General features: G+C 35.7%; 1 protein-coding gene across 1 annotated transcript in view; it reads left to right on the forward strand.

Annotated features, from left to right (window-relative positions):
• The first annotated feature begins 277 nt into the window (after positions 1-277).
• The window catches only part of NRK (Nik related kinase), a 205818-nt gene continuing 189022 nt past the window's right edge, over positions 278-17073 (forward strand). The window contains 2 exon segments of the mRNA XM_036271468.1: positions 278-334; positions 7483-7548. Coding sequence (XP_036127361.1) covers positions 278-334; positions 7483-7548 — 123 coding nt within the window.

Raw genomic sequence — 17073 nt, forward strand, 5'->3', positions numbered from 1 at the left:
TCTGGCTTCTTGGTCTCTCAGACGGACACTCAGGCTCTTCTCTCACCTTAGCCAAACTTGCTTTCCCGCCTCTCAAACTCTGGCTTCCCTCCACTCCTAGCTCTTTTCCCTCCACTTTCCCCTACTCTATCACCCACGCCACAAATCCCGGTCCCCTATTCCTTTCCCCCGCCTTTTTCCTTCTCCCCCTCCTCCTCAACTTCTTAACCGCTTCCACCTCAAACACCTGGAGCGTGCCTAAATCAGTCAGTCGCCCGCTCCCGTTCCACTCGAAGCCATGGCGGGACCTGGGGGTTGGAGGGACAAGGAGGTCACAGATCTGGGCCACTTGCCGGTGAGTAGAAGAGACCCATCGCCCCCAGAGTGCTCTTTTCTTTGGGTTCGGACACCCAGGGAGGGGACAGACATCCAAAAGCTAGGCTAGGCTTAAACTTCGACGGGATCGCGGGTGCAGGAGGGGACCCTGAGAGCGGGCTTGTAGAAAAGGCGTCCCCGGGACACCCGAGCCGCGCCAAACTCAAGAAAAGGCAAAGGGACCAGGGATTGTGGAGGGAGGAGAATTTGTGGCGGTTGTGCGGACCCTAAACAGCGGGACATTTTCTAAACGTGGCCCATTTTGTCTAGGGGTGCTCCGGTACCTGTCCTAGCTGGGCTCCAGGAGAGGCCAAAGAGAGAGATCAAGCATGGCTTCCTGAAAGCACTCCTCCCTGACACCCTGCCGCCCCATCTTCGTTTCCTTCTTTTGCCAGCGGAGATGCCCACTGGTGGAATGACCTTTACTTGTAGGTGACAGCGGGCCAGAAAATTAAAGTATTGGAGTTTCACTTCTCTCACTTTCTAAAACCTTCTTATTCTGCCAGGGCGCTATTCCCGATTTAGTAATGCAGGAGCGAAAGAACTCGACGCCGCTTGAAGAAGTGAATTCTGCACACCACAATTTAAAAACAAACATATTGCTCTCACTAGCTAACCAGATTTAGCCTTTTCTCGTAGTTTTCGTTTGTGGATTCTCCTTTTTCTGAATGCTCAGTTTTCTTCCAAAGTTGTAATTGATTGGTGAGCTATTATCGTCATCATTATTACTTGACTTATTATTTTAGCAGCGCCGTTTATTTCATTGGCATCTGGTTTCTGGCAGATACTGGATCTTACCCAAATTCGTTTTTAAGTTCTCTTTTTAGATTGGCATTTCACTCGCACCCTCTCTTGAATGCAAAGGGCCTCTGGACTCTCTGAAAGGGAATAAGCTTGCATGTGCTGGAATGATCCCCAGGCAACTGTAGTTCAGGCCTGCTTGCTTTGGGGAAAGCTAAATATTAACCTTGAAGTTATAGGACTATTCAAAGACTCGATGCCTTAATTTTACTCATATTTGGCATTTAAAAATTGTCTTCTTAATGGTTACAGACACTTGTCCCCCTCAAAAATGGGGCATTCCCCAGTCCTCACCTATATAATTTTACTAATGGTGTGGAACAGGAGATAATGCATGTGGATAACATTTAAACAAATTGTTCTTAGCCTTTAAGTAAACATGGTGAATTATAAATTTTAACATTGTGGTTATTGATGCAGCTCCATAAAAGTCACAGCATTTTAAAATATTAAATATTTTTCCATCCTGCATGTACCCAGTTCATATGTGAATATGGAGCCCTCAAACGGTGGTTTCCTTTCTGAAAAGAAATTTCATATTGTTACTAGATTTGCTCTCAAGTAAAAGTGTTAAATCGACAGATGAAATGTTCTCCTCCTCCAGGATTCTCTGTGTATAATGGAAGACAGAGGAAAAAGCAAACTAGGGCAAATATGTGAAACCACACATGGGCAAACTGAAATAAACTAATTCTAAAATTGATTAAAGAGAGGAATGGAAAAGACCTCATTGTAATGATAGAGCAGGGAATTCCAAACCCAATCAAAAAGAAGAAAAAGTTTTACACACACACACACACACACACACACAAGTGGAGGAAATGGCCCAAACTAACTGACCAAGTCATGGGCCTGGGATATAAGAACTTGGTGAGAGTGGAACAGATAAGAGAAAGGCTGCAATCTTTATATTCAGTCCAGTGGAAAATTAACTTTCTGGGGCTTAGTGGTGGTGTGCAGGGGAGAAGGATAAGGTTGATTTTTAATGTAAGAGTAGGGATAAGGCACAAAACCAAGTATTGATGCTTGTTCTTGTTTTACAGACCTCATGAAAGTCTCATAAAGTCTTTAACTTCCAACAATTGCTAAATTTTTATTATACAGGAGTAATTTTATAACTCATTGTGAAGGTTTTCATCATATGAACAAATGTGTAATTATCCCCTCTCCCCAAACATCCAGCTCTAAATCCCAAGAAATCTAGCAGAAAAGTAGTACCCCTTTTATGATTTATTTTATATCACATTTTTAGAGATGTGCAAACTTAACTGTTTCTTTGGTCACTGGGGCATTATTTTTTAGTGATTTGGAGTTTCTTTGCATTTGACTTATTTCCTGAATCTTTGCAGAAGTAAAATTAAATGAAAAGGTCAAAATATATCTAAGTTAGCACTCTGGAATTTTGCATTTTGATGAAATGTAAATAATGATGATAAAGCAAGCAAAGAAACCTGCATGTGATGGGAACCCTTTTGATAATTTTTCTCAATAGGATATATATGAAGGTTAGAAAGTTGGCATTTGTCAATCCCAAGTATACCAATTTGGCAACTACCAGATAATAAGAGGGGATTCAGACCTTTCAGTTTCACACTGAGAAAAAAAAATTTGCACAGTATAGAATAATTAAATATGGGTCTAATTTAAGATTGATATATTATGTCCTTTGTAGGGCTGGCCAGCTAAAATACAAGAGGACATGGAACCTTGACAGAGGTCAGACTTGCTGTGCAAATTGGGATTCAAAGAAAATGTTAGAAGTCTCTTTTTTTTTGGTACTTTTTATATTACATAGATATTATTTTAAAACCTAAAATAGTAAGCAAGAATAAAAACTGGGGAAACAGGAGAGGGACAAGGAAATTGTGTGACTCTTTTTGCATGATACCCTAAAGTGAGAGACATAAGAAAGCGAACATAATAACCAGAAAATTACAAGTCAACTACATTTTTGTCTGTTAACTATTGGGTTGCTGTAATTTTTCCTGATTGACTATTAAATAAATATCTCCTATAAGTGACAAAACAAAAAAAGTACAGAGATTTGTGGTTTGTGCCGTACGTCTTTATATATATATATATATTTTCCACCCTACTTGCCAGCAATATTTGGAGTTGTGGCTATCATCTATCTGTCTATATCTATCTACCTACCTATCAATCAATCATCTATCTATCTATCTGTCTATTTTTTTTTAATATGCTTATGTCACTCAGTCCTTGGGACTGGAAACTACTTCTTCATCTCCATGTCTTCACTAGGATAGTTGCCTTTGCCTTGTGTGCCCAGTATGGTAATGACATTCCTCATGGCAGTGGCCTTGGTATTTGACACTGCCATGTGTACTCCTAATCTATATTGGGGTCAGGATTAGACATGCCTGAAGGACAGTAATGGCAGAGGTGATCTGAAATAGCACATGATCTAAAAACTGTATTTAAATTACATTAGTTTTATATTTAAATATAAATGTCAGCTCTCCCAGTTTTCTACCACCCAGACAAAACCTGTTTTCCACACTCAGTCATGAGAACCTTCCCACTTTAACAAGTCCCTTAGCCTCCTACATATTTTAAAGGCTATTTATTTAATTTAACTTAATTTAATTTTGTCGTTGACAGTATTACAGATACCTCCCATTATCTCCCTTTTTTGCCCCCCCTCCACTCAACCCCTGCCCCACCCCAGGTCTTCCCCATTCTATTGTCTGTGTCCATGTGTTATGCATATATGCATATATATTCTTTGGCTAATATCTTCCTTTCCCCTCCCCGCAACACCCTCCACTCTGAAATCTGTTATTCTGTTCCATGCATCCATACAGTTTTACTGTGTTGTCCACAAGAATTGAAACATTCAGAATATCCTCCATTACATATTCTAGAGCATCACCTCAGCATGACACTTTATTTCAATCTATTTTCTCAGTATTCTTTTCCATTTTCTAGAACAGTGTTTTATACTAATGCTAAGAATAGTGCACAAGAATAATCTGGGGATCTTAAAACTCATCTCCAGGAATTCCATAGGAGGGACAGGAAATCTATATTTTAAATAAAATTCCCCAGATGATTTTCATGTAGTGAGAGTCTATGTTGTCCACAGTTTGAGAAACACTGGTTTAAAAGAAGAGATTATTTTTCCTCTTTTCCACTTGAATTGTGAAGCCCATTCCTCCAGCTATCTCTGAAACTCACTCTGGCACTTATAATGTTATATCTACTATTTTCAGGTTCTGTCTCCATAAAGACTTTTTATAAAATTGCTGTTTAATATTTAAAACAAAAGAAGGAAAGCCTCTGTTATTTCTTCTAGGTACTGTGCTATCTCTTTCCTTCCTGTAGATGTCTGACTATTGGAACGTGTTTTCTAGGTCTGCTTCATTACTGCCCTAAATATGAAATTTATTGCTACCCATATTGACCATTTAATGGTTCCTTTTGTTCTTAATTTAATGTTTGCCTTATTTGGTTCTGTCAATCAGCCACTGCTTTCGAGTCTCTTCCATAACCAGTAAACACTGCCTTCTAGTGGTTATTTTTCTTTCTGTTGCCCCCACCCCTGCCCTTAATAAAATTATACAAAGCACTTCTCTCCCCTTCTCCTTGAATTCAGATGACAAAAACAAATCCCCCAAATACTAAGTGTCAGGGGTGCAACGGTCTATGACTATTAAATTGTAGCAGATAATTTACATAAATAGAAAAATCCAGCAAAGTATAAAGTATTTGCCCAACATTTCATGGTTCAGAAATGTTTTAGTAATTTATTTTTTTGGGGGGGGGAACTTGCACAAACTGGGATTTTTTATTACTAAGCTTTTTTTTTTTCACCAAATGGAAAACCAAAGCATACCAAATCACCAAACAATCTTCAAGTTGATATAGCAGTCATAGATATAAAGATCTTTCCGCTTCTGGATTTCTTATCTTGGCATGGTAGAGCAGATGAAAGGACTGAGTAATTGTGGGGACCCCTTTAATATAGACCTTTTAATTTCAGTGACCAAAAAGAAGAGGTTCCTTTTTAATGCTTCTCTTCTTGGGAGCCCAGAGTAAACTTTTTCGAACTATAATTAAGTGGAAAATTTTGATATAAGAAAGTGACTAATATTACCCTAGTAACTAACACACTTTTTTTTTCAGTTTGACAATCATTTAGTTTTGAAAGATACTACTGTGAAGATGGGAAATGAAATATATTACATAAAACTAATAAAAAATACTCAGAATATATGAATATTATACTGAGATGACTTTAAGAACAAAAAAATAAAATTAAAAACTATTAAATGTGAGCATGAGGAAACTTAAAATATTTTGGTCATTTGTGAGCAGGAAAAATTTTCTATACAACATGAATATAAATAAAATAAGATCAACAAGAATTCTACAGGCATTTTATATTTCCTGTCAATTTCCTTGGTGTCTTTTTTCTTTTAGTAATTAGATCCCCAAATTCAAAATTTATGAGCAAGGTACTTATGTCATTGAGAGGTAGAAAAAGGATTAAATCAATTTAAGATGTGTTCAAAGATTCAGAAATAAAGTTCAGATAATTTAATAATTCTCAAATATATGGTATCTTTTTCAGCTAAAATGCAGCCTTAATTATAACAAAGAATGGTTTACCAATAGTAGTCAGTTAACATATTTGATTCTTTTGATAGATGGCCGGATGATGTTCTTTCTCCAAAACTAATAATTTCTAATATAAATCCCTCATTGATATCCTTCAAATAAATATGCTAAAGTAATAAAATCTTTAAATCTAGCAACTCCTTTCTTAGTAAACGTTTTCCCATAAATTTTTCACTGAGTTATAACAACAATGACATGCTTAATATCAAGGCCACTATAACAATACATATTTACTTCTCTTGAATCATCAAAATTATTATTTCAAGTAAGTTTTGAATTTTTATTGGGAGCATATTCCTTGAGCTATTTGTTTATAATGATCCTGTGCATATTGTGACATTGATTTTGATGATGATTTTAAGAAAGCAGGGTGCTGTTTTCTCTAACAATGATTGTATCAATCCAGTAAAAACATCTGGATTTTAGAATGTCAGAATCTGATATTTTTATAAGATTTTAGAGCTAGAACTAGAAAAGCACCTAAGACAGTACCTTTATTTTATATATGTGAAAAGTAAGTCCTAAAGAAAGTAAATAACCTACCCAGAGTCATGTAATTAATGGCAGAACTAGAACTAAAACTCCATTCTCCTGACTCTATCCAGTTGAATACTTGTTGACTGAAGTAATCCCAGAGCTGTGTCATTTTCTTATGACAGTTTTTGCTAGATTACACAAATATCACACCAGTTTTAAGGAGTATATTATTTCAGGATATGCATTGCATATACTCAATAGTTTTTTTGCTTAGCTCACATTTGCCACAGTAATAAAAATGTTTTGAAACAAGTTTAAACAAAGTTTGTGTATATAAAATGGGCTTTCTATAAGGCACATGAATTTCCAAGAATTTGCCAACACTGCTACCACTTTGTGTATAAACTGGCATATACTCATACCTCATATAAGTTTTCATAAATTAGCAAAACGAGCTCCTAGACTAAAAGTGATAAAATTTTAAAATACATGTTTTGTGGTGGACACGAAAGGGATATCTATATTTTAAGGTAAGAAAACAATGTTCAAGGATGAATATGGCGGCCTTAGGAATTTACCCATAAGCATGTTATATTTTGTCTTCTAGAATGCCACATTTAGGCTTAAGACAAAGAAAATATCAGTTAACTTGTGCCATAAAATGAAATGCATAGATTATCTTAAAAACCAACAAAACCAACTTTGCCTAGTTTTTAAAGCGATAAACTTTGAATGCCCTCATCTTGCTGTGTTATTCATAGAGATGATATTCTTACTATTATATGCATAACTATCTATATTTTATATCCAGTATATACTATTCATTGCTGTAACCTAAACATTCTGTCTGATTAGCACTCAAAAAATGAATGTTAAAAGATAATTTTAATTGCAAGTAAATGAACTTATTTCTGTTTTAATATTCTCTCTAATTATATTATGCATATACCTCAAGTACTCATAATTGTATGCATTTTACAATGTAATGATAATTAATATACAACTACTGTTTCTTTTTTATGAATGACTACACTTAGTCCAGGGAGATTTTAATATCTATTTTTTTTTTTTTTTCGGTAAGTGACACTTTGGTTTTTCCCATTCTAATGGAGTGAGGAAGACTGGAAATATCATTTTCAGATAGTTGAATGCTTGGCTGTTTTTTTTTTTTTCAAGAATATTGACCATTTTTGTTCTACATGTTTTAAGGATCCAACGGGAATATTCTTACTGGATAAAACCATTGGCCTTGGTACTTACGGCAGAATCTATTTGGTAAGTGAAAATAGATTATATATTAATTATTACTTTTTTTGTTACAACAATGATTGAAAGCCAAAACCCTACACTAGAATCCAAATAATGCCAGAACACACCATTTCACTTTGAAAAATTAATCAAATTAAGATTGCTCAGTGACACCTGTGATAACCATTAGAAAATGAATGGATTTTCAATCTAAAATCAACCAACCAAACAAAAATAAAATTATTAGCAGAGAATTAATAAAATCACTAATAGAAAAGGAAACTCATTCAAATAGGATGTACCCAAATAAAAATATCACTTGTTTCATGTTATGCCTCCATACCATTCTAATAATTCACATTCAAATTTTAAACTGAATGTTACAAAAAGGAAAGTTTCCATAGCATTCAATATCATATGGTGTACATGAGTGTGCACATGTGTGTGACAGAGTTTGCCAAAGACTCTAACAAGAAAAATTCTGCATTTATTTAGTGATTATTTATTAATCACAAAGTATGTGTCAGGCACTATGATAGCCTCTGGAGATAAAGTGATGAACAAAATAGATGATGCCTGTTCTTCTGGGGCTTATGGTCTAGAAATGTGTGATTAAATGTAAGTATGTGTGGGGTGGGTGGCTGAGGCATATATATAAATAAACACATGAGTAAATAACTGTATAGTTGCAATTGTAATATACCCTTTGTAAGAAAAGTTCTAATGATATAAAAGCATAAAACAGGAGAGCCTATTTTAGATCGAAGGGTAAGCATTGGCCTCCTTGGGGAAGTGCTTAGGTACACTGATACCAGCAGAACAAATAGGAGATAACCAAGTTAATGCTAGTCTGTGGAGGGTGACTTGATGCATTAGCAGGGTAGTGAGAAAGGATGGGTTGGAGTTGGGGGGTGCTTTGGTGGCCCTATCACCACAATTGCCCTTTCTCTACCCTCTAATATGAGAAATAGACATTTTCTCACTCTTGTATAAGTTTCTGTACAAATACAATGTTCCTCTTTTCCAGGCATGTCCCTCAAAACTCATACCACTGTTCCTAGGCTGATCCTTACTGTAGATTGACCACAGGTTTTTATATTAAGGTTGTGTAGAGGGGTATAGGTCCAGCAGAAGGGGCTTCTTTCTAGTTCAGACCAGGGTGCCCTATACTTGCCAAGCCTTGTATCTTTAGGGCTGCAGCTTCTCAGAAAAGGTTGCTTTTTAAATTTATCTACCCAGATTGGGATGGGGATATCTTTAATTTTTTCTCCATTGATTTTAGAGACAGAGGAAGAGACAGAGAGAGAGAGAGAGAGAGATGGGAGAGAACATTGATTGGCCGCCTCCTGCATGCCCCCCACTGGGGATTTGGCCCACAACCTGGGCACGTGCCCTGACTGAGAATCGAACTGGTGACCTTTGGTTCATGGGTCAGTGCTCAATCACCGAACCACACCAACCGGGTAGGGGGGTAGATTTAAAATTTGCACAAAAGTGCTTATAGCATACAGGTCGAGTAGGAGGGAAAAAACGATTGTGGAATGGTCCTAAAAGCAGAAAGAGCATTGGTGAATGCTGGAAACAGATTTAGTCATGAATGCAATATTCATGACTAAAGTATTTTTAAACCATTTTGTCCTTCCCTATTAACAGAACCAGTGAGCTATAGAGAGTGATGTGATACAGATACAAATGTATGGTTTATGTTGCCTCAATGGCATCTCATACTGAATGGTTAGTTAACATTTGTTTGATCTAGGTGAATTTTTCCACATTATGCATAAATACCTACACCTTATATATAGAAGTTCCTCTTCTTCTTTTTTAATCCTCACCTGAGGACATTTTTTTTCATATTTTGTTCAGATAGAGTGGGAGGGAGGGAGGGGGAGAGAGAGAGAGACAGAGAGAGAGAGAGAGAGAGAGAGAGAGAGAGAGAGAGAGAGAGAGAGACATTGACGTGAAAGGGACACATTGAGTGGTTGCCACCCGCACGACCCAACCAGGGCCAGGGACAAACTGCAACCGAGGTACGTGCCCTTAGTGGGAACTGAACCCCGGTCTCTCTGGACCGCTGGCTGATGCTCTAACTGGTGAGCCAAACCAGCCAGGGCAGAAGTTCCTCTTTTTATGGTACATTTATAATCTCCATGGATCTGTAAACATTTGAATTCCTGAGGAGTGTGTGTTTAAGTGTGTGTGTGTGTGTGTATTCTTCTTTTGATTTGAAGGTATAGAGCTTTCTCCACCATCATATTTTAAGTATAAAAAACCATACGTATATAAGGTAAAAAGCAAAGGTAAGGTTAGATAGCACAAAATGATGGTTTCTCATGAATCATCAGAATTGTGATGCCAGTAAAACAAGAAAAATCAAGAAGGTAAAAAGGTAAGATGTGCATGATAATATTTTTAAACTAGGGTTTATTGAAACATACAGCAGGTCCTCGAATAATGTCATCTTGTTCAGTGTTGTTTCGCTATAATGTTGATGAGATGCCATAGGAACTTAATTCTTGTTTATATCAATTACCCTATGATAAAATGGATTTTTATTATAGTACATCATTTTGTCAGAAGTCAGAGAACCTATCAACATTAAGTTAGGACTTACTGCAGTTTGTATTCAGTAAAATTTACTACTTTAAGTGTACAATTTTATGAATTTGGACGCATTCAGTCACATGACTACCACCACAATAAAGATTTTCCAATACGCATCTATGTCACACAGTATAGACTTTCAAGTAACACTCTACAACTACACTGTGTAGTGTTCCAGCTTGTGTACTATGATTTCAAATTTGCTATACATTTTGCTTTTACATATGATATAATCCCACAGTACTAGTTTGTTTCATATACTCAACACCACAAGTATGTTTTTAGTCAATTATCTTTTATAACAATTAAAAATAAAAAAATGTATTTATATTCATTTTAGTCATTTCTAGAATCTTCATTGCCTTGTGTAAATCCAAGTTTCTCTCTGGATATGATACTTCCTAAGCTTCAAAACTTCCTCTAACATTTCTTATAGAGCAAAGCTTCTGGTAATGAATTATCTGCTTTTGTTTGTATGAAAAGTCCTCATTTCTCCGGAATTTTTGAAAAATGATTACACTGGATATAGAATTTTGATTTGGTCTGATTCCGAGTCAGGGCACATGCCCAGATTTTGGGCTAGGTCCCCAGTGGGGGACATACAGGAGGTGGTCAATTGATGTTCTCTCTCATCGATGTTTCTATCTCTCTCTCCCTCTCCCTTCCTCTCTCTCTAAAATCAATAAAAAATTGAAAAGAGTTGTTTCTTTACTTTGTTTTTTTTTAGCAGTTTAAATAAAAAATGTGTGTGTGAGTGAGTGTGTGTGTGTGTGTGTGTGTGTGTGTGTTGGGTTATTTATCATCCTTGGGGTTTTCTAAACTTCTTGGATATGCAATTTGACATAATTTGGAGAAAATTATTGACTTTTATCGCTGCAAATGTTCCTTCTTCCTTGTTTTCTTTCTTTTCCTTGTGGAAATCAAGTCATATATATGTTAGACCATTTGATATTAAGTCACAGTTCTTGGATTCTTTGTTTTATTTTCTGTTTGTGTGCATGTTTGTATTCATTTGTTTGTTTATTTGTTTTTGTTCTCTTTTCTCTTTGTGTTTTAATATGAATCAATTTTTTTTCCAGTTTCAGATTCCTTTCTCAGATTTTTTGAGTCTACTGATGCAATTGTCAAAGGCATTCTTTAGCTCTTTTACTATTTTTCATTTCCAGCGTTTTCACTAAGCATGTTCAGCTTTTCAAATGCCTAGAAGCAATACAGAAGACTTTTAAAGAGTGGGTTGTTTTCTTTGCTGAAATCTACATTTGTTCATGCATGTTTTCTATGTCTCACTAAAACTTTTCATGTATCAATCATAGTTATGTTAAATTTTCTGTTTTATACTTTGAATATCCAAGTTATCTATAAGGCTAGTTGTGTTGATTGATTTGTCTCTTGAGAGTGGGCTTCTTTCACTTGCTTTTTGCATATCGGATTTTTGTTGTTGTTTGCCAGACATTATACGTAGAACAGTATTTATGCCTTGAAATGGTCAGTCTTGTTATGTTAGGTCATTAATATCAGAAGTTGAGTCAATTTAATAATATGAGCTATGTTTTGGTTATGTTGTTGCTATGGTTACCTTCCATTCACCACCAGCTTTACATTCCTCTGTTACCTTGTGCTTAGCATGAAGGTTTGTTTCCAGAATGCCTTTTCTCAATATTCTTACTCTACCCATAGGTTTAGACCTTCTCTCTACATCTGTGTCTCAGAGATTTTTTTCTCCATGCTATTGTTCTTCCCCTAGTGTTATTCCCCTACTGCTATTGTGTTCATGCTCAGTGCTTGTGAACTTAGGAGGGTGGGGCAGAGAGGTGCTCCATATTTTCTTGATTCAGCTTCAGTCATAGGCAGATTCTGTGCCTCTGGGTCATGGGAATTGGACTTCATTAGTTATCTAGAACTTCTGCTACTGGTAGGATACTTCTAAATGATCTGATCACAGACTAATTCTTGCCTCTTCCCCAGAAGTAGAGGACTTTTTATTTACATTTTCCCCAGCTCCAGTAGGTCTTCATCTGCATCCTGGAAGCAGAGACAGGGTTACTGCCATTCCCTTAGAGCTTAAGGCTTTCATGCCTTCGGGGGAAAGTGATTGGATGCGGTTGTATGTTTTTCCTACTGTAATGGCTTCTCCTCTCCACCCAATCATTTCTATAAATCCGTGGAGAATAGTCTGCAAGGGTATATAGATTTTTCTCATATCTGTTGTTCCCAAGGATACTGTGCTCTCAAGTTAGCTCATATTTAGCCTTTTAGCTAAAATTTGAGCTGAATTGTTTGTAACACATTCTATGGTGACCCTGTCTTCCCCCTGAAGCCACAGTTGAGCCAGTGCTCATGTCTCCACTCTCCTTGTAGGTACTTGTAATTCTTTAGATTTCAGGCTGGTTGGTGGCCTTGAGACTTTTTTTGGGGTTCAGGGTAAAATTATGATTTTGTAGATTATTCAGCTTTTTGTTGTTGGGGTGGGGATTACATTCTTTCCAGCTTTCCACATACTCAGCAGGAGCCAGAAGTCTATGTCAATTCCTTGTAACTAAATCTTCACAAAGGATCTACCATATGCTAGGTACTGTATATATTTATAATTTCCAAGATTTTTATATGTACCTATTCAGATCCAGTGATAGAGAACACTTTCTGCCATCAGATCTTCCAAGAAGAGACCTCTGTGTTACAGAAAGTAGAAGATTACATACACTTCATTTACATTAGATAGATTTTCCTTTTTCAGTACCTCTTTTTTTCTACCTCAAGTTAATTTCCTTCCGTAAAAAGTTTTGGGATTGTGGGATTATACAACATAACCACTTTCATGGAAAACAATTTTGGGAATGGAGTAAACACTTTGAAAATGTTTATGTTCTTTATACCAATAATGCCACATTTGGAAATATATGATAAACACCAAAAATATAGAAAAAGCATAAATCTATCCATTTTAGCAAAAAGGTTGTATATAGGGGGGGGGCTACATTTGAACCAGACAGACTAATTCAGTTCTTAATTGGCCATTAATTAGCTATGACCTTGAGCAATCAATTAATCTCTGAGTATAAATTTCCTTATTTATAAATGGAGCTAAATTATACCTACCTTGCAATATTTGATAAAATTGAAAGACAATGCTTTGCACCTTATAAATAGATGATAGATAGATAGATAGATAGATAGATAGATAGATGATAGATAGATAGATGATAGATAGATAGATATTTTAAAGTAGCTATTGCTATCATTATTATTGTTGCTGTTATCTTTAAAAGGCAAAATCTTAAATAGTAAATAATAAGAGCCCCCCTCTCATGCCACTGCAATTCTACCAGGATTGATTCAGTGTCCCTTGTTATATGGTCCTTGCAAAGTGCTTTTCTGTTGCTTTTTCCCAGTGATTTGTCTTTATTTTAGTTGTAATTTTAGTTTGATCCTGGGAGATGGTCTATGTAGCTTTCATTCACTCCGCCACCATTTTGGAATCCCTGAAAAGCATTGTTAATGAAGATATCTAGCAATATATAAATATGCTTAAGATGATAAGTATTTCATATCATATGTATATACTGATTACAGTTATGTTAAAAAATGCACATGAAAATAGTGAATAGTGAGATACTGGATACAATGTTTATTGTATATTTTTATATTCTGTATTTCTACTGTATGCTATATTATTTAAGTTAAGAACATATATATGTATGTATATATGATAGTACCAAACCCGGTACAACAAAATGGAAGCATAATACCATTAAAAATTAATGTCAGAGTGATTCATAGAGTCCTTTACTTTTTCAGTGCTGCCAACCACATCCCCTGCTGGTTTTTGTTTTTGGTTAAAGTCTCTCCAATGTCTTCCAGCTTGTTTCCAAGTCCTGGTACTCTGGAAGGTTGCCAGCTTTCTGCTGAGGTCTGTGAACGTTGAAATGAAGGCTGAGTTGCACACCCCACATTGTAAGCCCTTTCCCTTTCCTTCTTTTTCCTCTAATTAGATACCTATCTTTCTAACTTCTCCCACCTCCTGCCATTACAAACCTCACTTAAAATAGTGGCTTTCATTTTTCTCTCTTGTTTTAAAAGAAAGTGCTGCCCTTTTCCCCCTAGTAGTGTGATAGAACACATATTCTTTTTCACCTTTAACTGCTATTCTCATGACTTAAGAGTTGTCATTCAGATTGGAGTAGTACTTGAAATTTGTCCATGTAAAGCCATATTAGCAAAGAGAAAATAGATTGGAACTGATTTATTATGGTACTACTAAAAATTAATTTCCCAAATAATGATATACACAAAGATATCATAATTATTTTATGACATATTATGAAAGAGTCCAGGACCCTTTAAAGGTGGCGCAGTGGGTGGCAACCTGAATCTCTTACTGACACTATACATGTAATTTGACTTTTCTGGGCTCATTTTCTCAACTACAAAATAAATGTGTTAGACTAGATCACCTCCAGGGTTTCTTTAAGCTCTTCAACAATACATCTAGCACATTGCCTGGAATTCGATAAAATGTAAATTATTGTTCTTATTGTCATTAGCATATTAATACCTATCTTATCATCCTGTCACTACCTTACAAAATAGAAGTTAATTTTGACTACTAGTATGAGTAGTCCTCATTTCACCAAATATAATTATTTTCATCATGTTTTATTTCTATATTTTCCTCTACTCTACCACCTGATAGTGAGGCCTGATATTTAGCTCAGTAACTACTATGATACCCAATGCAGTGGTATAACTGGGTAGCTGGTAAATTGGGAAAGCAAGATGCTTCATTATATTTTACTGTTATCTAACACCATTTTGTTAAGCAGAATACTAGCAGGATAAGACAATGAACTGAATCTCCAGAAGAATGAGCCAGTTTGCCTTGACCTTAATGTAATGTTGACTGCACCCCTAACCTCAATCACCTTTCCCCACATTTCTATTTGCAAGTGGTGAGGGCATAAATAGGAGTGGGAAAAGGTTCAAGACAACCTTTTCAAGTAAAGGACAAATTAACTTGAAATAGGGTAAACCTCTACCAATGGGTCTACAGCTTCATTGTCACATGTATCTGATGCCTAGTTGAAACTCAATGCTGATGGAAGAAAAAGACTGCCCTAAATATCTCATTGTGCTAAAACTTAAATGCATATCCAGGGCATAAGTGAGCAGACATTCTTGAGAGATAATTAGAGTAGTAATTTGTCTCTTGGTAGTCAGCAGACTAAGTCAGACATATGAAAGTGTGGCATTATAATCATGAGCAAATTCCTGAATTGCTTGCTCTCTAGAAGTTCACCATTGAATATGGAAAGTTTTCTAAAACACCATTCAATGCTTTCCCTGTAAATTTGATTAAAAAAAAAAACAAAAACTGCTGGACACATTGTTTTTACTTGAAAATCTCATCAGACAGGTGAGATTTAGGTTTTTTAGTTACATTTTCTGAATTTGAAGTTGGGGCAGGGAATAGGAAGAGAAAGGCACAAAAGAATTATTCTCAAATTTAATGACATACAATTTATGATATATTAAATTAAGTTTCAGAAACATGGTGCTGACATTTGGGGTGCTTACTCACTAGATCTATTGGATAAGGTTTGAGTATTTTTCCTTTTAGGCTGAAATTATACTGTTTATCTGCCTATAAAATGTCTAACACTCTGAATGCTTTCTTTTTAGGTAGGAAAAGTTCCTCACATCCTTTCCATTTTGCAAATATAGCTCAATTAAGTCAGTCAACAAATGTTGCTTGAGCATCTGTGAAGTTTATAACACTGTGTATTTCATTATACATTGTAAGACTTAGAAGCAGGAACTGATGCTGCAGCTGAGTTGAGGCCACCCATTTACTAGGCTGTTGAGCCTTCCTAGTGTAGTAACATAAGCCCAGGGCAGTCTCTTGGTCCCACCTTCTTCCCGTGACATCATGCCCTGGTAGTAATAGGCTTCAAAAGTAAGGACTGATCTTTCTTAATTAATCCCTCAGCCTGCACCCTCATAAGAAGCATTAAATTAAAATGTTGCTTTTATTGTTTGAAATTTTCCATGATAAAATAATTTTAAGTATCAATTGAATACCCACTATGTTCCAAGCATTGTGTTGGACACTAAGAGCTAGTTAGAATGATCAGAAAACATTTTTTTGGAGGGGAGTATCATTTTACTGATTTAGTTTAGTAGACATAAGGAAGGAGGTTGTTTTCCTTATGATTATGGTCTCTACATTTGACAGGTTACAGGAAAGAAAGAGAGAGTTAAGGTGAGATTGGGCAAAAAAAAAGAGAGGAAATAAGATTGTTATATATATTTTTAAGAAAGTCTAATAAAGTTTCTAGTTGAGACTCCTAGAACAAGTTTTTCCTCAATAAGATAATTGAGATTGAATATTTGCAAAGGAGGTGAAATGAACCAACATGGGCTAAATACAATGAGACTTGGGAGACCAAAGTAGTGGAAAGTACTAAGGCTTAAAAGCCTTGGAGAAAATGCAGTATTTCTCTCTTGGCCATGGCATCTCTCCAACTGTGGAATATAACCCAAACTCTGAGTTATAAGCTTGTCTTTTTTCCTTTGGTGTTATACCAAAATTTACTTCTGCCTCCTGATAAATCTTGAGGAAGGATGAACTATTAGCATTATAGCAATAAAAGGTGAAAGTAAAAGTCATATGTGGGATTCGTGTTCTCAAGAGACCTTCATTAAATTTTTTTTACAACTCAATTTTTTTCACTATTATTCTACTCTGTTTAATGAGTTCACAGATATACATGGAGATATATTCAAATTATATATTTGATGTGTAGGAGTAATGCAAAATCATGAGCTCATATCTTCAGATATATAATCCATTTGATTTTATAATGTTGTTCAAGGGATTAAAAAAAAAATCCAAATGTATGAAAGGAACAAATTTATATTTCTAAACAAAAGTCTCAAGGCAACCAACCAGCC

This window comes from Molossus molossus, unplaced genomic scaffold (genome assembly GCF_014108415.1).
Source record: "Molossus molossus isolate mMolMol1 unplaced genomic scaffold, mMolMol1.p scaffold_m16_p_2, whole genome shotgun sequence".
In the NCBI taxonomy this organism is placed as follows: domain Eukaryota; kingdom Metazoa; phylum Chordata; class Mammalia; order Chiroptera; family Molossidae; genus Molossus; species Molossus molossus.